This window comes from Crinia signifera, chromosome 2 (assembly GCF_055691185.1).
Source record: "Crinia signifera chromosome 2, ASM5569118v1, whole genome shotgun sequence".
Lineage (NCBI taxonomy): Eukaryota > Metazoa > Chordata > Amphibia > Anura > Myobatrachidae > Crinia > Crinia signifera.
In genome coordinates, this window is record NC_139218.1 from 395,814,672 (window position 1) to 395,839,908 (window position 25,237).

General features: G+C 47.7%; 1 protein-coding gene across 2 annotated transcripts in view; it reads right to left on the reverse strand.

The window, feature by feature from the left end:
• Positions 1 to 25,237, reverse strand: part of LOC146058276 (sialidase-3-like) — a 63,910-nt gene that overhangs the window by 14,839 nt on the left and 23,834 nt on the right. For both annotated transcript variants that reach the window (XR_014469842.1, XM_083170492.1), the window contains exon 2: positions 12,805 to 12,992. Coding sequence is in view for 1 of the 2 variants with exons in the window: in XM_083170492.1 (XP_083026618.1) it covers positions 12,805 to 12,992 (188 nt within the window). In the remaining variant the exon portion in view is untranslated. The remainder of the gene's footprint in view (positions 1 to 12,804; positions 12,993 to 25,237) is intronic.

Below are 25,237 nucleotides of genomic sequence, written 5' to 3' on the forward strand. Positions count from 1 at the left end.
GGAACTGGCTGTGTAATAGAGAACAAAGAGTGGTCGTGAACAGTGCCGTATCAAATATGACACCAGTACTAAGTGGAGATCCACAGGGTTCGGTTCTAGGGCCCATTTTATTTAACATTTTTATTAACGGTATATGGGATGGGGTTACTCAGCAATGTATCCATCTTTGCGGACGATACAAAACTGAGCAGAGTTATTAAATCATCAGAAGATGTCACCATGCTTCAAAATGATCTTGACAATCTAGATGAGTGGGCAAAAAAGTGGAAGATGAGGTTCAATGTGGACAAATGAAAGGTCATGCAGGAGACATAACCAGTGTGCTAGTCATAACCTAAGCGGGGATGAATTGGGTAATTCAGTACTCGAAAAGGATCTAGGAGTCCAAATAGACAACAAACTGGGGTGTAGTGCTCAATGTAATATAGCAACAAAAAAGGACAACAAAATTCTAGCATGTATTAAAAGGGGCATAGAAACTAGGGACTCAAAAGTAATTATGCCTCTGGTTAGACCCACCTCGAATACAGAGTACAATTCTGGGCCCCACACTATAAAAAGGACATCATAGAATTAGAAAAAATCCAAAGAGCAACAAAACTAATTAGGGGGATGGAGAATTTAAGCTACGAGGAGAGATTAAGCAATTTGGGACTGTTTACACTTGAGAATAGACGTTTAAGGGGGGACATGCTCAACATGTACAAATATATCAGGGGCCAATATAAGGAACTGTTTTTTTCTGCTAGAAAGGAATCTAGGACATGAGTTTAGATTCGAAGTAAAAAGATTTTGTTTATCTAGAAGAAAAAATTTCTTTACGGTCAGAGCAGTCAAACTCTGGAACTCTCTTCCTGGAGAAGTGGTGTTGGCAGACACTATAAATACATTCAAAATAAGGTTGGATAAACATTTATTGGTTAAAAACATCCACGGGTACGAATAAGTAACATAATCTGTCTTTAAAATATCAGAACATACTATACAACAAGGGATAAGCTACTATAAACATAGGTTGAACTAGATGGACGCAAGTCTTTATTCAGCCTCACCTACTATGTAACTATGTAACCTGTGCTCCAACCGAGGGACCTGGAAAATGTGTCAGTGAGTAATGAGTACACCTGTGCACCTGCCATGTGACCTGGGAAATGTGTCTGTAAGTAATGAGTACACCTGTGCACCTGCCATGTGACATGAGGAATGTCAGTAAGTAATGATTGCACCTGTGCTCCTGCCGAGAGACCTGGGAAATTTGTCAGTGAGTAATAAGTACACCTGTGCACCTGCCATGTGACATGAGGAATGTCAGTAAGTAATGAGTACACCTGTGCTCCTGCCGAGAGACCTGGGAAATTTGTCAGTGAGTAATAAGTGCACCTGTGCACCTGCCATGTGACATGAGGAATGTCAGTAAGTAATGAGTACACCTGTGCACCTGCCATGTGACATGAGGAATGTCAGTAAGTAATGAGTACACCTGTGCACCTGCCATGTGACATGAGGAATGTCAGTAAGTAATAAGTACACCTGTGCACCTGCCATGTGACATGAGGAATGTCAGTAAGTAATGAGTGCACCTGTGCTCCTGCAGAGAGACCTGGGAAATGTGTCAGTGAGTAATAAGTACACCTGTGCACCTGCCATGTGACATGAGGAATGTCAGTAAGTAATGAGTACACCTGTGCACCTGCCATGTGACATGAGGAATGTCAGTGAGTAATAAGTGCACCTGTGCACCTGCCATGTGGCATGAGGAATGTCAGTGAGTAATAAGTGCACCTGTGCACCTGCCATGTGACATGGGGAATGTCAGTAAGTAATAAGTACACCTGTGCACCTGCCATGTGACATGAGGAATGTCAGTAAGTAATAAGTACACCTGTGCACCTGCCATGTGACATGGGGAATGTCAGTAAGTAATGAGTACACCTGTGCACCTGCCATGTGACATGAGGAATGTCAGTGAGTAATAAGTACACCTGTGCTCCTGCCATGTGACATGAGGAATGTCAGTGAGTAATAAGTACACCTGTGCACCTGCCATGTGACATGAGGAATGTCAGTAAGTAATGAGTACACCTGTGCACCTGCCATGTGACATGAGGAATGTCAGTAAGTAATGAGTACACCTGTGCACCTGCCATGTGACATGAGGAATGTCAGTAAGTAATAAGTACACCTGTGCACCTGCCATGTGACATGAGGAATGTCAGTAAGTAATGAGTACACCTGTGCACCTGCCATGTGACATGAGGAATGTCAGTAAGTAATGAGTACACCTGTGCACCTGCCATGTGACATGAGGAATGTCAGTAAGTAATGAGTGCACCTGTGCACCTGCCATGTGACATGAGGAATGTCAGTGAGTAATGAGTACACCTGTGCTCCTACCGAGAGACCTGGGAAATGTGTCAGTGAGTAATGAGTACACCTGTGCACCTGCCATGTGACCTGGGGAATGTCAGTAAGTAATGAGTGCACCTGTGCTCCTGCCATGTGACATGAGGAATGTCAGTAAGTAATGAGTACACCTGTGCACCTGCCATGTGACATGAGGAATGTCAGTAAGTAATGAGTGCACCTGTGCTCCTGCAGAGAGACCTGGGAAATGTGTCAGTGAGTAATAAGTACACTTGTGCACCTGCTGGGTGACCTGTGAAATGTGTCAGTGAGTAATGAGTACACCTGTGCTCCTGCCATGTGACCTGGGGAATGTCAGTAAGTAATGAGTACACCTGTGCACCTGCCATGTGACATGAGGAATGTCAGTGAGTAATGAGTACACCTGTGCACCTGCCATGTGACATGAGGAATGTCAGTAAGTAATGAGTACACCTGTGCACCTGCCATGTGACATGAGGAATGTCAGTAAGTAATAAGTACACCTGTGCTCCTACCGAGAGACCTGGGAAATGTGTCAGTGAGTAATAAGTACACCTGTGCACCTGCCATGTGACATGAGGAATGTCAGTAAGTAATAAGTACACCTGTGCTCCTACCGAGAGACCTGGGAAATGTGTCAGTAAGTAATGAGTACACCTGTGCACCTGCCATGTGACATGAGGAATGTCAGTGAGTAATAAGTACACCTGTGCACCTGCCATGTGACATGAGGAATGTCAGTAAGTAATGAGTACACCTGTGCACCTGCCATGTGACATGAGGAATGTCAGTAAGTAATGAGTACACCTGTGCACCTGCCATGTGACCTGAGGAATGTCAGTGAGTAATGAGTACACCTGTGCACCTGCCATGTGGCATGAGGAATGTCAGTAAGTAATGAGTACACCTGTGCACCTGCCATGTGGCATGAGGAATGTCGGTAAGTAATGAGTACACCTGTGCACATGCCATGTGACATGAGGAATGTCAGTAAGTAATGAGTACACCTGTGCTCCTGCCATGTGACATGAGGAATGTCAGTAAGTAATGAGTACACCTGTGCACCTGCCATGTGACATGAGGAATGTCAGTGAGTAATAAGTACACCTGTGCACCTGCCATGTGACATGAGGAATGTCAGTAAGTAATAAGTACACCTGTGCACCTGCCATGTGACATGAGGAATGTCAGTAAGTAATAAGTACACCTGTGCACCTGCCATGTGACATGAGGAATGTCAGTGAGTAATAAGTACACCTGTGCACCTGCCATGTGACATGAGGAATGTCAGTGAGTAATAAGTACACCTGTGCACCTGCCATGTGACATGAGGAATGTCAGTGAGTAATAAGTACACCTGTGCACCTGCCATGTGGCATGAGGAATGTCAGTAAGTAATGAGTACACCTGTGCACATGCCATGTGACATGAGGAATGTCAGTAAGTAATGAGTACACCTGTGCACCTGCCATGTGACATGAGGAATGTCAGTAAGTAATGAGTACACCTGTGCACCTGCCATGTGACATGAGGAATGTCAGTGAGTAATAAGTACACCTGTGCACCTGCCATGTGGCATGAGGAATGTCAGTAAGTAATGAGTACACCTGTGCACCTGCCATGTGGCATGAGGAATGTCAGTAAGTAATGAGTACACCTGTGCACCTGCCATGTGACATGAGGAATGTCAGTGAGTAATAAGTACACCTGTGCTCCTGCCATGTGACATGAGGAATGTCAGTAAGTAATGAGTACACCTGTGCACCTGCCATGTGACCTGAGGAATGTCAGTGAGTAATAAGTGCACCTGTGCACATGCCATGTGACATGAGGAATGTCAGTAAGTAATGAGTACACCTGTGCACATGCCATGTGACATGAGGAATGTCAGTAAGTAATGAGTACACCTGTGCACCTGCCATGTGACATGAGGAATGTCAGTAAGTAATGAGTACACCTGTGCACCTGCCATGTGACATGAGGAATGTCAGTAAGTAATAAGTACACCTGTGCACCTGCCATGTGGCATGAGGAATGTCAGTAAGTAATGAGTACACCTGTGCACCTGCCATGTGGCATGAGGAATGTCAGTAAGTAATGAGTACACCTGTGCACCTGCCATGTGACATGAGGAATGTCAGTGAGTAATAAGTACACCTGTGCACCTGCCATGTGACATGAGGAATGTCAGTGAGTAATAAGTACACCTGTGCACCTGCCGTGAGACCTGGAAACTATGTTTGTAAGTAATGAGTGCACCTGTGCTCCTGCCATGTGACATGAGGAATGTCAGTGAGTAATGAGTACACCTGTGCACCTGCCGTGTGACATGAGGAATGTCAGTAAGTAATAAGTACACCTGTGCACCTGCCATGTGACATGAGGAATGTCAGTAAGTAATGAGTACACCTGTGCACCTGCCATGTGACCTGAGGAATGTCAGTGAGTAATAAGTGCACCTGTGCACCTGCCATGTGACATGAGGAATGTCAGTAAGTAATGAGTACACCTGTGCACCTGCCATGTGACATGAGGAATGTCAGTGAGTAATAAGTACACCTGTGCTCCTGCCATGTGACATGAGGAATGTCAGTAAGTAATGAGTACACCTGTGCTCCTGCCATGTGACATGAGGAATGTCAGTGAGTAATAAGTACACCTGTGCTCCTGCCATGTGACATGAGAAATGTCAGTGAGTAATGAGTACACCTGTGCTCCTGCCATGTGACATGAGGAATGTCAGTGAGTAATAAGTACACCTGTGCACCTGCCATGTGACATGAGGAATGTCAGTAAGTAATAAGTACACCTGTGCACCTGCCATGTGACATGAGGAATGTCAGTAAGTAATGAGTACACCTGTGCACCTGCCATGTGACATGAGGAATGTCAGTAAGTAATGAGTACACCTGTGCACCTGCCATGTGACATGAGGAATGTCAGTAAGTAATGAGTGCACCTGTGCACCTGCCATGTGACATGAGGAATGTCAGTGAGTAATGAGTACACCTGTGCTCCTACCGAGAGACCTGGGAAATGTGTCAGTGAGTAATGAGTACACCTGTGCACCTGCCATGTGACATGAGGAATGTCAGTAAGTAATGAGTACACCTGTGCACCTGCCATGTGACATGAGGAATGTCAGTAAGTAATGAGTACACCTGTGCACCTGCCATGTGACATGAGGAATGTCAGTAAGTAATGAGTACACCTGTGCACATGCCATGTGACATGAGGAATGTCAGTAAGTAATGAGTACACCTGTGCACCTGCCATGTGACATGAGGAATGTCAGTAAGTAATGAGTACACCTGTGCACCTGCCATGTGACATGAGGAATGTCAGTGAGTAATAAGTGCACCTGTGCACCTGCCATGTGACCTGGGGAATGTCAGTAAGTAATGAGTACACCTGTGCACCTGCCATGTGACATGAGGAATGTCAGTAAGTAATGAGTGCACCTGTGCACCTGCCATGTGACATGAGGAATGTCAGTAAGTAATAAGTACACCTGTGCTCCTGCCATGTGACATGAGGAATGTCAGTAAGTAATAAGTACACCTGTGCACCTGCCATGTGACATGAGGAATGTCAGTAAGTAATGAGTGCACCTGTGCACCTGCCATGTGACATGAGGAATGTCAGTAAGTAATAAGTACACCTGTGCTCCTGCCATGTGACATGAGGAATGTCAGTGAGTAATGAGTGCACCTGTGCACCTGCCATGTGACATGAGGAATGTCAGTAAGTAATAAGTACACCTGTGCACCTGCCATGTGACATGAGGAATGTCAGTGAGTAATGAGTGCACCTGTGCTCCTGCAGAGAGACCTGGGAAATGTGTCAGTGAGTAATAAGTACACCTGTGCTCCTGCCATGTGACCTGGGGAATGTCAGTAAGTAATGAGTACACCTGTGCACCTGCCATGTGACATGAGGAATGTCAGTGAGTAATAAGTACACCTGTGCACCTGCCATGTGACATGAGGAATGTCAGTAAGTAATAAGTACACCTGTGCACCTGCCATGTGACATGAGGAATGTCAGTGAGTAATAAGTACACCTGTGCACCTGCCATGTGACATGAGGAATGTCAGTAAGTAATAAGTACACCTGTGCACCTGCCATGTGACATGAGGAATGTCAGTAAGTAATGAGTGCACCTGTGCACCTGCCATGTGACATGAGGAATGTCAGTAAGTAATAAGTACACCTGTGCACCTGCCATGTGACATGAGGAATGTCAGTGAGTAATAAGTACACCTGTGCACCTGCCATGTGACATGAGGAATGTCAGTGAGTAATAAGTGCACCTGTGCACCTGCCATGTGACATGAGGAATGTCAGTAAGTAATGAGTGCACCTGTGCTCCTGCCATGTGACATGAGGAATGTCAGTAAGTAATAAGTACACCTGTGCACCTGCCATGTGACATGAGGAATGTCAGTGAGTAATAAGTACACCTGTGCACCTGCCATGTGACATGAGGAATGTCAGTGAGTAATAAGTACACCTGTGCACCTGCCATGTGACATGAGGAATGTCAGTAAGTAATGAGTGCACCTGTGCACCTGCCATGTGACATGAGGAATGTCAGTAAGTAATAAGTACACCTGTGCTCCTGCCATGTGACATGAGGAATGTCAGTGAGTAATGAGTGCACCTGTGCACCTGCCATGTGACATGAGGAATGTCAGTAAGTAATAAGTACACCTGTGCTCCTGCCATGTGACATGAGGAATGTCAGTAAGTAATAAGTACACCTGTGCACCTGCCATGTGACATGAGGAATGTCAGTAAGTAATGAGTGCACCTGTGCACCTGCCATGTGACATGAGGAATGTCAGTAAGTAATAAGTACACCTGTGCTCCTGCCATGTGACATGAGGAATGTCAGTGAGTAATGAGTGCACCTGTGCACCTGCCATGTGACATGAGGAATGTCAGTAAGTAATAAGTACACCTGTGCACCTGCCATGTGACATGAGGAATGTCAGTGAGTAATGAGTGCACCTGTGCTCCTGCAGAGAGACCTGGGAAATGTGTCAGTGAGTAATAAGTACACCTGTGCTCCTGCCATGTGACCTGGGGAATGTCAGTAAGTAATGAGTACACCTGTGCACCTGCCATGTGACATGAGGAATGTCAGTAAGTAATGAGTACACCTGTGCTCCTGCCGTGTGACATGAGGAATGTCAGTAAGTAATGAGTACACCTGTGCTCCTGCCATGTGACATGAGGAATGTCAGTGAGTAATAAGTACACCTGTGCACCTGCCATGTGACATGAGGAATGTCAGTAAGTAATAAGTACACCTGTGCACCTGCCATGTGACATGAGGAATGTCAGTGAGTAATAAGTACACCTGTGCACCTGCCATGTGACATGAGGAATGTCAGTGAGTAATAAGTACACCTGTGCTCCTACCGAGAGACCTGGGAAATGTGTCAGTGAGTAATAAGTACACCTGTGCACCTGCCATGTGACATGAGGAATGTCAGTGAGTAATGAGTGCACCTGTGCACCTGCCATGTGACATGAGGAATGTCAGTAAGTAATAAGTACACCTGTGCACCTGCCATGTGACATGAGGAATGTCAGTGAGTAATGAGTGCACCTGTGCTCCTGCAGAGAGACCTGGGAAATGTGTCAGTGAGTAATAAGTACACCTGTGCTCCTGCCATGTGACCTGGGGAATGTCAGTAAGTAATGAGTACACCTGTGCTCCTGCCGTGTGACATGAGGAATGTCAGTAAGTAATGAGTACACCTGTGCTCCTGCCATGTGACATGAGGAATGTCAGTGAGTAATAAGTACACCTGTGCACCTGCCATGTGACATGAGGAATGTCAGTAAGTAATAAGTACACCTGTGCACCTGCCATGTGACATGAGGAATGTCAGTGAGTAATAAGTACACCTGTGCACCTGCCATGTGACATGAGGAATGTCAGTGAGTAATAAGTACACCTGTGCACCTGCCATGTGACATGAGGAATGTCAGTAAGTAATAAGTACACCTGTGCACCTGCCATGTGACATGAGGAATGTCAGTAAGTAATAAGTACACCTGTGCACCTGACATGTGACATGAGGAATGTCAGTGAGTAATAAGTACACCTGTGCTCCGAGAGACCTGGGAAATGTGTCAGTAAGTAATAAGTGCACCTGTGCACCTGCCATGTGACATGAGGAATGTCAGTAAGTAATAAGTACACCTGTGCTCCTGCCATGTGACATGAGGAATGTCAGTGAGTAATGAGTGCACCTGTGCACCTGCCATGTGACATGAGGAATGTCAGTAAGTAATAAGTACACCTGTGCACCTGCCATGTGACATGAGGAATGTCAGTAAGTAATGAGTGCACCTGTGCACCTGCCATGTGACATGAGGAATGTCAGTAAGTAATAAGTACACCTGTGCTCCTGCCATGTGACATGAGGAATGTCAGTGAGTAATGAGTGCACCTGTGCACCTGCCATGTGACATGAGGAATGTCAGTAAGTAATAAGTACACCTGTGCACCTGCCATGTGACATGAGGAATGTCAGTGAGTAATGAGTGCACCTGTGCTCCTGCAGAGAGACCTGGGAAATGTGTCAGTGAGTAATAAGTACACCTGTGCTCCTGCCATGTGACCTGGGGAATGTCAGTAAGTAATGAGTACACCTGTGCACCTGCCATGTGACATGAGGAATGTCAGTAAGTAATGAGTACACCTGTGCTCCTGCCGTGTGACATGAGGAATGTCAGTAAGTAATGAGTACACCTGTGCTCCTGCCATGTGACATGAGGAATGTCAGTGAGTAATAAGTACACCTGTGCACCTGCCATGTGACATGAGGAATGTCAGTAAGTAATAAGTGCACCTGTGCACCTGCCATGTGACCTGGGGAATGTCAGTAAGTAATGAGTACACCTGTGCACCTGCCATGTGACATGAGGAATGTCAGTAAGTAATAAGTACACCTGTGCACCTGCCATGTGACATGAGGAATGTCAGTGAGTAATAAGTACACCTGTGCACCTGCCATGTGACATGAGGAATGTCAGTGAGTAATAAGTACACCTGTGCTCCTACCGAGAGACCTGGGAAATGTGTCAGTGAGTAATAAGTACACCTGTGCACCTGCCATGTGACATGAGGAATGTCAGTAAGTAATGAGTACACCTGTGCACCTGCCATGTGACATGAGGAATGTCAGTAAGTAATGAGTACACCTGTGCTCCTGCCGTGTGACATGAGGAATGTCAGTAAGTAATGAGTACACCTGTGCACCTGCCATGTGACATGAGGAATGTCAGTGAGTAATGAGTACACCTGTGCTCCTGCCATGTGACATGAGGAATGTCAGTAAGTAATAAGTACACCTGTGCACCTGCCATGTGACATGAGGAATGTCAGTGAGTAATAAGTACACCTGTGCACCTGCCATGTGACATGAGGAATGTCAGTGAGTAATGAGTGCACCTGTGCACCTGCCATGTGACATGAGGAATGTCAGTAAGTAATAAGTACACCTGTGCACCTGCCATGTGACATGAGGAATGTCAGTAAGTAATAAGTACACCTGTGCACCTGCCATGTGACATGAGGAATGTCAGTAAGTAATAAGTGCACCTGTGCACCTGCCATGTGACATGAGGAATGTCAGTGAGTAATGAGTGCACCTGTGCTCCTGCAGAGAGACCTGGGAAATGTGTCAGTGAGTAATAAGTACACCTGTGCTCCTGCCATGTGACCTGGGGAATGTCAGTAAGTAATGAGTACACCTGTGCACCTGCCATGTGACATGAGGAATGTCAGTGAGTAATAAGTACACCTGTGCTCCTGCTGTGTGACATGAGGAATGTCAGTAAGTAATGAGTGCACCTGTGCACCTGCCATGTGACATGAGGAATGTCAGTGAGTAATAAGTACACGTGTGCACCTGCCATGTGACATGAGGAATGTCAGTGAGTAATAAGTACACCTGTGCACCTGCCATGTGACATGAGGAATGTCAGTAAGTAATAAGTACACCTGTGCACCTGCCATGTGACATGAGGAATGTCAGTAAGTAATAAGTACACCTGTGCACCTGCCATGTGACATGAGGAATGTCAGTAAGTAATAAGTACACCTGTGCTCCTGCCATGTGACATGAGGAATGTCAGTAAGTAATAAGTACACCTGTGCACCTGCCGTGTGACATGAGGAATGTCAGTAAGTAATGAGTACACCTGTGCACCTGCCATGTGACATGAGGAATGTCAGTGAGTAATAAGTACACCTGTGCACCTGCCATGTGACATGAGGAATGTCAGTGAGTAATAAGTACACCTGTGCACCTGCCATGTGACATGAGGAATGTCAGTAAGTAATAAGTACACCTGTGCACCTGCCATGTGACATGAGGAATGTCAGTAAGTAATAAGTACACCTGTGCACCTGCCGTGTGACATGAGGAATGTCAGTAAGTAATGAGTACACCTGTGCACCTGCCATGTGACATGAGGAATGTCAGTGAGTAATAAGTACACCTGTGCACCTGCCATGTGACATGAGGAATGTCAGTGAGTAATAAGTACACCTGTGCACCTGCCATGTGACATGAGGAATGTCAGTGAGTAATAAGTACACCTGTGCACCTGCCATGTGACATGAGGAATGTCAGTAAGTAATAAGTACACCTGTGCACCTGCCGTGTGACATGAGGAATGTCAGTAAGTAATGAGTACACCTGTGCACCTGCCATGTGACATGAGGAATGTCAGTGAGTAATAAGTACACCTGTGCACCTGCCATGTGACATGAGGAATGTCAGTAAGTAATAAGTACACCTGTGCACCTGCCATGTGACATGAGGAATGTCAGTAAGTAATAAGTACACCTGTGCACCTGCCATGTGACATGAGGAATGTCAGTGAGTAATAAGTACACCTGTGCACCTGCCATGTGACATGAGGAATGTCAGTAAGTAATAAGTACACCTGTGCACCTGCCATGTGACATGAGGAATGTCAGTGAGTAATAAGTACACCTGTGCACCTGCCATGTGACATGAGGAATGTCAGTGAGTAATAAGTACACCTGTGCACCTGCCATGTGACATGAGGAATGTCAGTAAGTAATAAGTACACCTGTGCACCTGCCATGTGACATGAGGAATGTCAGTGAGTAATAAGTACACCTGTGCACCTGCCATGTGACATGAGGAATGTCAGTAAGTAATAAGTACACCTGTGCACCTGCCATGTGACATGAGGAATGTCAGTAAGTAATAAGTACACCTGTGCACCTGCCATGTGACATGAGGAATGTCAGTGAGTAATAAGTACACCTGTGCACCTGCCATGTGACATGAGGAATGTCAGTAAGTAATAAGTACACCTGTGCACCTGCCATGTGACATGAGGAATGTCAGTAAGTAATAAGTACACCTGTGCACCTGCCATGTGACATGAGGAATGTCAGTGAGTAATAAGTACACCTGTGCACCTGCCATGTGACATGAGGAATGTCAGTAAGTAATAAGTACACCTGTGCACCTGCCATGTGACATGAGGAATGTCAGTAAGTAATAAGTACACCTGTGCACCTGCCGTGTGACATGAGGAATGTCAGTAAGTAATGAGTACACCTGTGCACCTGCCATGTGACATGAGGAATGTCAGTGAGTAATAAGTACACCTGTGCACCTGCCATGTGACATGAGGAATGTCAGTAAGTAATAAGTACACCTGTGCACCTGCCATGTGACATGAGGAATGTCAGTGAGTAATAAGTGCACCTGTGCACCTGCCATGTGACATGAGGAATGTCAGTGAGTAATAAGTACACCTGTGCACCTGCCATGTGACATGAGGAATGTCAGTGAGTAATGAGTACACCTGTGCTCCTGCCATGTGACCTGGGGAATGTCAGTAAGTAATGAGTACACCTGTGCACCTGCCATGTGACATGAGGAATGTCAGTGAGTAATAAGTACACCTGTGCACCTGCCATGTGACATGAGGAATGTCAGTAAGTAATAAGTACACCTGTGCACCTGCCATGTGACATGAGGAATGTCAGTGAGTAATAAGTACACCTGTGCTCCTGCCATGTGGCATGAGGAATGTCAGTGAGTAATAAGTACACCTGTGCACCTGCCGGGTGACCTGGGAAATGTGTCAGTAAGTAATGCGTGCACCTGTGCACCTGCCGGGTGACCACTATTGGACGACAGGCAGAAGGTCAACACATGAAAAAGTCGACATGGTCAAAAGGTCAATACAAGCAACAGGTCGACATGGAAAAAGGTCATCAGGAGTTCTCATGTTGGTCTGGTGTCTATGTCGGCATAAGTTGATGTTGATGTGTCAGTGAGTAATGAGTACCCCTGAGGACTGAGTTTGAGAACCATTGATGTAGACCTACAGCAGAGCAGGACTTACCTGTACAGTGCCGTGCTTCCGATGCCCTCGTCGCATCACCAGGTACAGAGCATCCTGGTCGTTAGGAGTCAGACGTTTCTCTGCGAAAGCCAAGAAGATGGAGGGCCGCTCTATGTAGAGGAGAGCCGGGATACGATAGGTCACCCCACTGGGCTCCTGCTGGAACAGAGTTACCAGTCCTGCTGCACCTGCAGTCACAGTATGATCATATAGTAGTTACCATTCAGGTGGGTGAATGTGACAATCAGACAGCGCTGCACTGGCCCCCACCTAGCTGTGCAGTCACAGTATGATCATATAGTAATTACCATTCAGGTGGGTGAATGTGACAATCAGAGAGCGCAGCACTGGCCCCCACCTAGCTGTGCAGTCACAGTATGATCATATAGTAATTACCATTCAGGTGGGTGAATGTGACAATCAGACAGCGCTGCACTGGCCCCCACCTAGCTGTGCAGTCACAGTATGATCATATAGTAGTTACCATTCAGGTGGGTGAATGTGACAATCAGACAGCGCTGCACTGGCCCCCACCTAGCTGTGCAGTCACAGTATGATCATATAGTAATTACCATTACGGTGGGTGAATGTGACAATCAGAGAGCGCTGCACTGGCCCCCACCTAGCTGTGCAGTCACAGTATGATCATATAGTAGTTACCATTCAGGTGGGTGAATGTGACAATCAGAGAGCGCTGCACTGGCCCCCACCTAGCTGTGCAGTCACAGTATGATCATATAGTAGTTACCATTACGGTGGGTGAATGTGACAATCAGAGAGCGCTGCACTGGCCCCCACCTAGCTGTGCAGTCACAGTATGATCATATAGTAGTTACCATTCAGGTGGGTGAATGTGACAATCAGACAGCGCTGCACTGGCCCCCACCTAGCTGTGCAGTCACAGTATGATCATATAGTAGTTACCATTCAGGTGGGTGAATGTGACAATCAGAGAGCGCAGCACTGGCCCCCACCTAGCTGTGCAGTCACAGTATGATCATATAGTAGTTACCATTCAGGTGGGTGAATGTGACAATCAGACAGCGCTGCACTGGCCCCCACCTAGCTGTGCAGTCACAGTATGGTCATATAGTAGTTATCATTCAGGTGGGTGAATGTGACAATCAGAGAGCGCTGCACTGGCCCCCACCTAGCTGTGCAGTCACAGTATGATCATATAGTAGTTACCATTCAGGTGGGTGAATGTGACAATCAGACAGCGCTGCACTGGCCCCCACCTAGCTGTGCAGTCACAGTATGATCATATAGTAATTACCATTCAGGTGGGTGAATGTGACAATCAGAGAGCGCTGCACTGGCCCCCACCTAGCTGTGCAGTCACAGTATGATCATATAGTAATTACCATTCAGGTGGGTGAATGTGACAATCAGACAGCGCAGCACTGGCCCCCACCTAGCTGTGCAGTCACAGTATGATCATATAGTAGTTACCATTCAGGTGGGTGAATCTGACAATCAGAGAGCGCTGCACTGGCCCCCACCTAGCTGTGCAGTCACAGTATGATCATATAGTAATAACCATTCAGGTGGGTGAATGTGACAATCAGAGAGCGCTGCACTGGCCCCCACCTAGCTGTGCAGTCACAGTATGATCATATAGTAGTTACCATTCAGGTGGGTGAATCTGACAATCAGAGAGCGCTGCACTGGCCCCCACCTAGCTGTGCAGTCACAGTATGATCATATAGTAGTTACCATTCAGGTGGGTGAATCTGACAATCAGAGAGCGATGCACTGGCCCCCACCTAGCTGTGCAGTCACAGTATGATCATATAGTAGTTACCATTCAGGTGGGTGAATGTGACAATCAGACAGCGCTGCACTGGCCCCCACCTAGCTGTGCAGTCACAGTATGATCATATAGTAGTTACCATTCAGGTGGGTGACTGTGACAATCAGACAGCGCTGCACTGGCCCCCACCTAGCTGTGCAGTCACAGTATGATCATATAGTAATTACCATTCAGGTGGGTGAATGTGACAATCAGAGAGCGCAGCACTGGCCCCCACCTAGCTGTGCAGTCACAGTATGATCATATAGTAATTACCATTAAGGTGGGTGAATGTGACAATCAGACAGCGCTGCGCTGGCCCCCACCTAGCTGTGCAGTCACAGTATGATCATATAGTAGTTACCATTCAGGTGGGTGAATGTGACAATCAGAGAGCGATGCACTGGCCCCCACCTAGCTGTGCAGTCACAGTATGATCATATAGTAGTTACCATTCAGGTGGGTGAATGTGACAATCAGACAGCGATGCACTGGCCCCCACCTAGCTGTGCAGTCACAGTATGATCATATAGTAGTTACCATTCAGGTGGGTGAATGTGACAATCAGAGAGCGCTGCACTGGCCCCCACCTAGCTGTGCAGTCACAGTATGATCATATAGTAATTACCATTCAGGTGGGTGAATGTGACAATCAGACAGCGCTGCACTGGCCCCCACCTAGCTGTGCAGTCACAGTATGATCATATAGTAGTTACCATTAAGGTGGGTGAATGTGACAATCAGACAGCGCTGCGCTGGCCCCCACCTAGCTGTGCAGTCACAGTATGATCATATAGTAGTTACCATTCAGGTGGGTGAATGTGACAATCAGAGAGCGATGCACTGGCCCCCACCTAGCTGTGCAGTCACAGTATGATCATATAGTAGTTACCATTCAGGTGGGTGAATGTGACAATCAGAGAGCGATGCACTGGCCCCCACCTAGCTGTGCAGTCACAGTATGATCATATAGTAATTACCATTACGGTGGGTGAATGTGACAATCAGAGAGCGCTGCACTGGCCCCCACCTAGCTGTGCAGTCACAGTATGATCATATAGTAGTTACCATTCAGGTGGGTGAATGTGACAATCAGACAGCGCTGCACTGGCCCCCACCTAGCTGTGCAGTCACAGTATGATCATATAGTAGTTACCATTAAGGTGGGGGGTGAATGTGACAATCAGACAGCGCTGCACTGGCCCCCACCTAGCTGTGCAGTCACAGTATGATCATATAGTAGTTACCATTCAGGTGGGTGAATGTGACAATCAGACAGCGCAGCACTGGCCCCCACCTAGCTGTGCAGTCACAGTATGATCATATAGTAATTACCATTCAGGTGGGTGAATGTGACAATCAGAGAGCGATGCACTGGCCCCCACCTAGCTGTGCAGTCACAGTATGATCATATAGTAATTACCATTCAGGTGGGTGAATGTGACAATCAGAGAGCGCTGCACTGGCCCCCACCTAGCTGTGCAGTCACAGTATGATCATATAGGAGTTACCATTCAGGTGGGGGGTGAATGTGACAATCAGACAGCGCTGCGCTGGCCCCCACCTAGCTGTGCAGTCACAGTATGATCATATAGTAGTTACCATTCAGGTGGGTGAATGTGACAATCAGAGAGCGCTGCACTGGCCCCCACCTAGCTGTGCAGTCACAGTATGATCATATAGTAATTACCATTACGGTGGGTGAATGTGACAATCAGAGAGCGCTGCACTGGCCCCCACCTAGCTGTGCAGTCACAGTATGATCATATAGTAGTTACCATTCAGGTGGGTGAATGTGACAATCAGAGAGCGCTGCACTGGCCCCCACCTAGCTGTGCAGTCACAGTATGATCATATAGTAGTTACCATTCAGCTGGGGGGTGAATGTGACAATCAGACAGCGCTGCACTGGCCCCCACCTAGCTGTGCAGTCACAGTATGATCATATAGTAGTTACCATTCAGGTGGGTGAATGTGACAATCAGAGAGCGCTGCACTGGCCCCCACCTAGCTGTGCAGTCACAGTATGATCATATAGTAGTTACCATTCAGGTGGGTGAATGTGACAATCAGAGAGCGCTGCACTGGCCCCCACCTAGCTGTGCAGTCACAGTATGATCATATAGTAGTTACCATTCAGGTGGGTGAATGTGACAATCAGACAGCGCCGCACTGGCCCCCACCTAGCTGTGCAGTCACAGTATGATCATATAGTAATTACCATTCAGGTGGGTGAATGTGACAATCAGACAGCGCTGCACTGGCCCCCACCTAGCTGTGCAGTCACAGTATGATCATATAGTAATTACCATTCAGGTGGGTGAATGTGACAATCAGAGAGCGCTGCACTGGCCCCCACCTAGCTGTGCAGTCACAGTATGATCATATAGTAGTTACCATTCAGGTGGGTGAATGTGACAATCAGACAGCGCTGCACTGGCCCCCACCTAGCTGTGCAGTCACAGTATGATCATATAGTAGTTACCATTAAGGTGGGTGAATGTGACAATCAGAGAGCGCTGCGCTGGCCCCCACCTAGCTGTGCAGTCACAGTATGATCATATAGACGTTACCATTCAGGTGGGTGAATGTGACAATCAGACAGCGCAGCACTGGCCCCCACCTAGCTGTGCAGTCACAGTATGATCATATAGTAGTTACCATTCAGGTGGGTGAATGTGACAATCAGACAGCGCTGCACTGGCCCCCACCTAGCTGTGCAGTCACAGTATGATCATATAGGAGTTACCATTCAGGTGGGTGAATGTGACAATCAGAGAGCGCAGCACTGGCCCCCACCTAGCTGTGCAGTCACAGTATGATCATATAGTAATTACCATTCAGGTGGGTGAATGTGACAATCAGAGAGCGATGCACTGGCCCCCACCTAGCTGTGCAGTCACAGTATGATCATATAGGAGTTACCATTCAGGTGGGTGAATGTGACAATCAGACAGCGCTGCACTGGCCCCCACCTAGCTGTGCAGTCACAGTATGATCATATAGTAGTTACCATTCAGGTGGGTGAATGTGACAATCAGAGAGCGATGCACTGGCCCCCACCTAGCTGTGCAGTCACAGTATGATCATATAGTAGTTACCATTACGGTGGGTGAATGTGACAATCATAGAGCGCTGCACTGGCCCCCACCTAGCTGTGCAGTCACAGTATGATCATATAGGAGTTACCATTCAGGTGGGTGAATGTGACAATCAGACAGCGCTGCACTAGCCCCCACCTAGCTGTGCAGTCACAGTATGATCATATAGTAGTTACCATTCAGGTGGGTGAATGTGACAATCAGAGAGCGCTGCACTGGCCCCCACCTAGCTGTGCAGTCACAGTATGGTCATATAGTAATTACCATTAAGGTGGGTGAATGTGACAATCAGAGAGCGCTGCACTGGCCCCCACCTAGCTGTGCAGTCACAGTATGATCATATAGTAGTTACCATTCAGGTGGGTGAATGTGACAATCAGACAGCGCTGCACTGGCCCCCACCTAGCTGTGCAGTCACAGTATGATCATATAGTAGTTACCATTCAGGTGGGTGAATGTGACAATCAGAGAGCGCTGCACTGGCCCCCACCTAGCTGTGCAGTCACAGTATGATCATATAGTAATTACCATTCAGGTGGGTGAATGTGACAATCAGACAGCGCTGCACTGGCCCCCACCTAGCTGTGCAGTCACAGTATGATCATATAGTAGTTACCATTCAGGTGGGTGAATGTGACAATCAGACAGCGCTGCACTGGCCCCCACCTAGCTGTGCAGTCACAGTATGATCTTATAGTAGTTACCATTCAGGTGGGTGAATGTGACAATCAGACAGCGCTGCACTAGCCCCCACCTAGCTGTGCAGTCACAGTATGATCATATAGTAGTTACCATTACGGTGGGTGAATGTGACAATCAGAGAGCGATGCACTGGCCCCCACCTAGCTGTGCAGTCACAGTATGATCATATAGTAGTTACCATTCAGGTGGGTGAATGTGACAATCAGACAGCGCTGCACTGGCCCCCACCTAGCTGTGCAGTCGCAGTATGATCATATAGTAATTACCATTCAGGTGGGTGAATGTGACAATCAGACAGCGCTGCACTGGCCCCCACCTAGCTGTGCAGTCACAGTATGATCATATAGTAGTTACCATTCAGGTGGGTGAATGTGACAATCAGACAGCGCAGCACTGGCCCCCACCTAGCTGTGCAGTCACAGTATGATCATATAGTAGTTACCATTCAGGTGGGTGAATGTGACAATCAGAGAGCGATGCACTGGCCCCCACCTAGCTGTGCAGTCACAGTATGATCATATAGTAGTTACCATTCAGGTGGGTGAATGTGACAATCAGAGAGCGCTGCGCTGGCCCCCACCTAGCTGTGCAGTCACAGTATGATCATATAGTAATTACCATAAAGGTGGGTGAATGTGACAATCAGACAGCGCTGCACTGGCCCCCACCTAGCTGTGCAGTCACAGTATGATCATATAGTAGTTACCATTCAGGTGGGTGAATGTGACAATCAGAGAGCGCTGCACTGGCCCCCACCTAGCTGTGCAGTCACAGTATGATCATATAGTAGTTACCATTCAGGTGGGTGAATGTGACAATCAGACAGCGCTGCACTGGCCCCCACCTAGCTGTGCAGTCACAGTATGATCATATAGTAGTTACCATTCAGGTGGGTGACTGTGACAATCAGAGAGCGATGCACTGGCCCCCACCTAGCTGTGCAGTCACAGTATGATCATATAGTAATTACCATTCAGGTGGGTGAATCTGACAATCAGAGAGCGCTGCACTGGCCCCCACCTAGCTGTGCAGTCACAGTATGATCTTATAGTAGTTACCATTCAGGTGGGTGAATGTGACAATCAGAGAGCGATGCACTGGCCCCCACCTAGCTGTGCAGTCACAGTATGATCATATAGTAGTTACCATTCAGGTGGGTGAATGTGACAATCAGAGAGCGCTGCACTGGCCCCCACCTAGCTGTGCAGTCACAGTATGATCATATAGTAGTTACCATTCAGGTGGGGGGTGAATGTGACAATCAGAGAGCGCTGCACTGGCCCCCACCTAGCTGTGCAGTCACAGTATGATCCTATAGTAGTTACCATTCAGGTGGGTGAATGTGACAATCAGACAGCGCTGCACTGGCCCCCACCTAGCTGTGCAGTCACAGTATGATCATATAGTAGTTACCATTCAGGTGGGGGGTGAATGTGACAATCAGAGAGCGCTGCACTGGCCCCCACCTAGCTGTGCAGTCACAGTATGATCCTATAGTAGTTACCATTCAGGTGGGTGAATGTGACAATCAGACAGCGCTGCACTGGCCCCCACCTAGCTGTGCAGTCACAGTATGATCATATAGTAGTTACCATTCAGGTGGGTGAATGTGACAATCAGACAGCGCTGCACTGGCCCCCACCTAGCTGTGCAGTCACAGTATGATCATATAGTAATTTCCATTCAGGTGGGTGAATGTGACAATCAGAGAGCGCTGCACTGGCCCCCACCTAGCTGTGCAGTCACAGTATGATCATATAGTAATTACCATTCAGGTGGGTGACTGTGACAATCAGAGAGCGATGCACTGGCCCCCACCTAGCTGTGCAGTCACAGTATGATCATATAGTAGTTACCATTCAGGTGGGTGAATGTGACAATCAGACAGCGCTGCACTGGCCCCCACCTAGCTGTGCAGTCACAGTATGATCATATAGTAATTACCATTAAGGTGGGTGAATGTGACAATCAGAGAGCGCTGCACTGGCCCCCACCTAGCTGTGCAGTCACAGTATGATCATATAGTAGTTACCATTCAGGTGGGTGAATGTGACAATCAGAGAGCGCAGCACTGGCCCCCACCTAGCTGTGCAGTCACAGTATGATCATATAGTAATTACCATTCAGGTGGGTGAATGTGACAATCAGAGAGCGCTGCACTGGCCCCCACCTAGCTGTGCAGTCACAGTATGATCATATAGTAGTTACCATTCAGGTGGGTGAATGTGACAATCAGAGAGCGCTGCACTGGCCCGCACCTAGCTGTGCAGTCACAGTATGATCATATAGTAGTTACCATAAAGGTGGGTGAATGTGACAATCAGACAGCGCTGCACTGGCCCCCACCTAGCTGTGCAGTCACAGTATGATCATATAGTAGTTACCATTCAGGTGGGTGAATGTGACAATCAGAGAGCGATGCACTGGCCCCCACCTAGCTGTGCAGTCACAGTATGATCATATAGTAGTTACCATTAAGGTGGGTGAATGTGACAATCAGAGAGCGCTGCACTGGCCCCCACCTAGCTGTGCAGTCACAGTATGATCATATAGTAGTTACCATTCAGGTGGGTGAATGTGACAATCAGACAGCGCTGCACTGGCCCCCACCTAGCTGTGCAGTCACAGTATGATCATATAGTAATTACCATTCAGGTGGGTGAATGTGACAATCAGACAGCGCTGCACTGGCCCCCACCTAGCTGTGCAGTCACAGTATGATCTTATAGTAGTTACCATTCAGGTGGGTGAATGTGACAATCAGAGAGCGCTGCACTGGCCCCCACCTAGCTGTGCAGTCACAGTATGATCATATAGTAATTACCATTCAGGTGGGTGAATGTGACAATCAGAGAGCGCTGCACTGGCCCCCACCTAGCTGTGCAGTCACAGTATGATCATATAATAGTTACCATTCAGGTGGGTGAATGTGACAATCAGACAGCGCTGCACTGGCCCCCACCTAGCTGTGCAGTCACAGTATGATCATATAGTAGTTACCATTAAGGTGGGTGAATGTGACAATCAGAGAGCGCTGCACTGGCCCCCACCTAGCTGTGCAGTCACAGTATGATCATATAGTAATTACCATTCAGGTGGGTGAATGTGACAATCAGAGAGCGCTGCACTGGCCCCCACCTAGCTGTGCAGTCACAGTATGATCATATAGTAATTACCATTCAGGTGGGTGACTGTGACAATCAGAGAGCGATGCGCTGGCCCCCACCTAGCTGTGCAGTCACAGTATGATCATATAGTAATTACCATTCAGGTGGGTGAATGTGACAATCAGAGAGCGCTGCACTGGCCCCCACCTAGCTGTGCAGTCACAGTATGATCATATAGTAATTACCATTCAGGTGGGTGAATGTGACAATCAGAGAGCGCTGCACTGGCCCCCACCTAGCTGTGCAGTCACAGTATGATCATATAGTAATTACCATTCAGGTGGGTGAATGTGACAATCAGACAGCGCTGCACTGACCCCCACCTAGCTGTGCAGTCACAGTATGATCATATAGTAATTACCATTCAGGTGGGTGAATGTGACAATCAGAGAGCGCTGCACTGGCCCCCACCTAGCTGTGCAGTCACAGTATGATCATATAGTAATTACCATTCAGGTGGGTGAATGTGACAATCAGACAGCGCTGCACTGGCCCCCACCTAGCTGTGCAGTCACAGTATGATCATATAGTAGTTACCATTCAGGTGGGTGAATGTGACAATCAGAGAGCGCTGCACTGGCCCCCACCTAGCTGTGCAGTCACAGTATGATCATATAGTAGTTACCATTCAGGTGGGTGAATGTGACAATCAGACAGCGCTGCACTGGCCCCCACCTAGCTGTGCAGTCACAGTATGATCATATAGTAGTTACCATTAAGGTGGGTGAATGTGACAATCAGAGAGCGCTGCACTGGCCCCCACCTAGCTGTGCAGTCACAGTATGATCATATAGTAATTACCATTCAGGTGGGTGAATGTGACAATCAGAGAGCGCTGCACTGGCCCCCACCTAGCTGTGCAGTCACAGTATGATCATATAATAGTTACCATTCAGGTGGGTGAATGTGACAATCAGAGAGCGCTGCACTGGCCCCCACCTAGCTGTGCAGTCACAGTATGATCTTATAGTAATTACCATTCAGGTGGGTGAATGTGACAATCAGACAGCGCTGCACTGGCCCCCACCTAGCTGTGCAGTCACAGTATGATCATATAGTAGTTACCATTAAGGTGGGTGAATGTGACAATCAGAGAGCGATGCACTGGCCCGCACCTAGCTGTGCAGTCACAGTATGATCATATAGTAGTTACCATTCAGGTGGTGGGTGAATGTGACAATCAGAGAGCGCTGCACTGGCCCCCACCTAGCTGTGCAGTCACAGTATGATCATATAGTAATTACCATTCAGGTGGGTGAATGTGACAATCAGAGAGCGATGCACTGGCCCCCACCTAGCTGTGCAGTCACAGTATGATCATATAGTAATTACCATTCAGGTGGGTGAATGTGACAATCAGAGAGCGCTGCACTGGCCCCCACCTAGCTGTGCAGTCACAGTATGATCATATAGTAATTACCATTCAGGTGGGTGAATGTGACAATCAGAGAGCGATGCACTGGCCCCCACCTAGCTGTGCAGTCACAGTATGATCATATAGTAATTACCATTCAGGTGGGTGAATGTGACAATCAGAGAGCGCTGCACTGGCCCCCACCTAGCTGTGCAGTCACAGTATGATCTTATAGTAATTACCATTCAGGTGGGTGAATGTGACAATCAGAGAGCGCTGCACTGGCCCCCACCTAGCTGTGCAGTCACAGTATGATCATATAGTAGTTACCATTCAGGTGGGTGAATGTGACAATCAGAGAGCGCTGCACTGGCCCCGACCTAGCTGTGCAGTCACAGTATGATCATATAGTAGTTACCATTCAGGTGGGTGAATGTGACAATCAGACAGCGCTGCACTGGCCCCCACCTAGATGTGCAGTCACAGTATGATCATATAGTAGTTACCATTCAGGTGGGTGAATGTGACAATCAGACAGCGCTGCACTGGCCCCCACCTAGCTGTGCAGTCACAGTATGATCATATAGTAGTTACCATTCAGGTGGGTGAATGTGACAATCAGAGAGCGATGCACTGGCCCCCACCTAGCTGTGCAGTCACAGTATGATCATATAGTAATTACCATTCAGGTGGGTGAATGTGACAATCAGAGAGCGCTGCACTGGCCCCCACCTAGCTGTGCAGTCACAGTATGATCATATAGTAGTTACCATTCAGGTGGGTGAATGTGACAATCAGACAGCGCAGCACTGGCCCCCACCTAGCTGTGCAGTCACAGTATGATCATATAGTAGTTACCATTCAGGTGGGTGAATGTGACAATCAGAGAGCGCTGCACTGGCGCCCACCTAGCTGTGCAGTCACAGTATGATCATATAGTAGTTACCATAAAGGTGGGTGAATGTGACAATCAGACAGCGCTGCACTGGCCCCCACCTAGCTGTGCAGTCACAGTATGATCATATAGTAGTTACCATTCAGGTGGGTGAATGTGACAATCAGAGAGCGATGCACTGGCCCCCACCTAGCTGTGCAGTCACAGTATGATCATATAGTAGTTACCATTAAGGTGGGTGAATGTGACAATCAGAGAGCGCTGCACTGGCCCCCACCTAGCTGTGCAGTCACAGTATGATCATATAGTAATTACCATTCAGGTGGGTGAATGTGACAATCAGAGAGCGCTGCACTGGCCCCCACCTAGCTGTGCAGTCACAGTATGATCATATAGTAGTTACCATTCAGGTGGGTGAATGTGACAATCAGAGAGCGCTGCACTGGCCCCCACCTAGCTGTGCAGTCACAGTATGATCATATAGTAGTTACCATAAAGGTGGGTGAATGTGACAATCAGACAGCGCAGCACTGGCCCCCACCTAGCTGTGCAGTCACAGTATGATCATATAGTAGTTACCATTCAGGTGGGTGAATGTGACAATCAGAGAGCGCTGCACTGGCCCCCACCTAGCTGTGCAGTCACAGTATGATCATATAGTAATTACCATTCAGGTGGGTGAATGTGACAATCAGAGAGCGCTGCGCTGGCCCCCACCTAGCTGTGCAGTCACAGTATGATCATATAGTAATTACCATTCAGGTGGGTGAATGTGACAATCAGAGAGCGCTGCACTGGCCCCCACCTAGCTGTGCAGTCACAGTATGATCATATAGTAATTACCATTCAGGTGGGTGAATGTGACAATCAGAGAGCGCTGCACTGGCCCCCACCTAGCTGTGCAGTCACAGTATGATCATATAGTAATTACCATTCAGGTGGGTGAATGTGACAATCAGACAGCGCTGCACTGGCCCCCACCTAGCTGTGCAGTCACAGTATGATCATATAGTAGTTACCATTCAGGTGGGTGAATGTGACAATCAGACAGCGCTGCACTGGCCCCCACCTAGCTGTGCAGTCACAGTATGATCATATAGTAATTACCATTCAGGTGGGTGAATGTGACAATCAGAGAGCGATGCACTGGCCCCCACCTAGCTGTGCAGTCACAGTATGATCATATAGTAGTTACCATTCAGGTGGGTGAATGTGACAATCAGAGAGCGCTGCACTGGCCCCCACCTATCTGTGCAGTCACAGTATGATCATATAGTAGTTACCATTCAGGTGGGTGAATGTGACAATCAGACAGCGCAGCACTGGCCCCCACCTAGCTGTGCAGTCACAGTATGATCATATAGTAGTTACCATTCAGGTGGGTGAATGTGACAATCAGAGAGCGCTGCACTGGCCCCCACC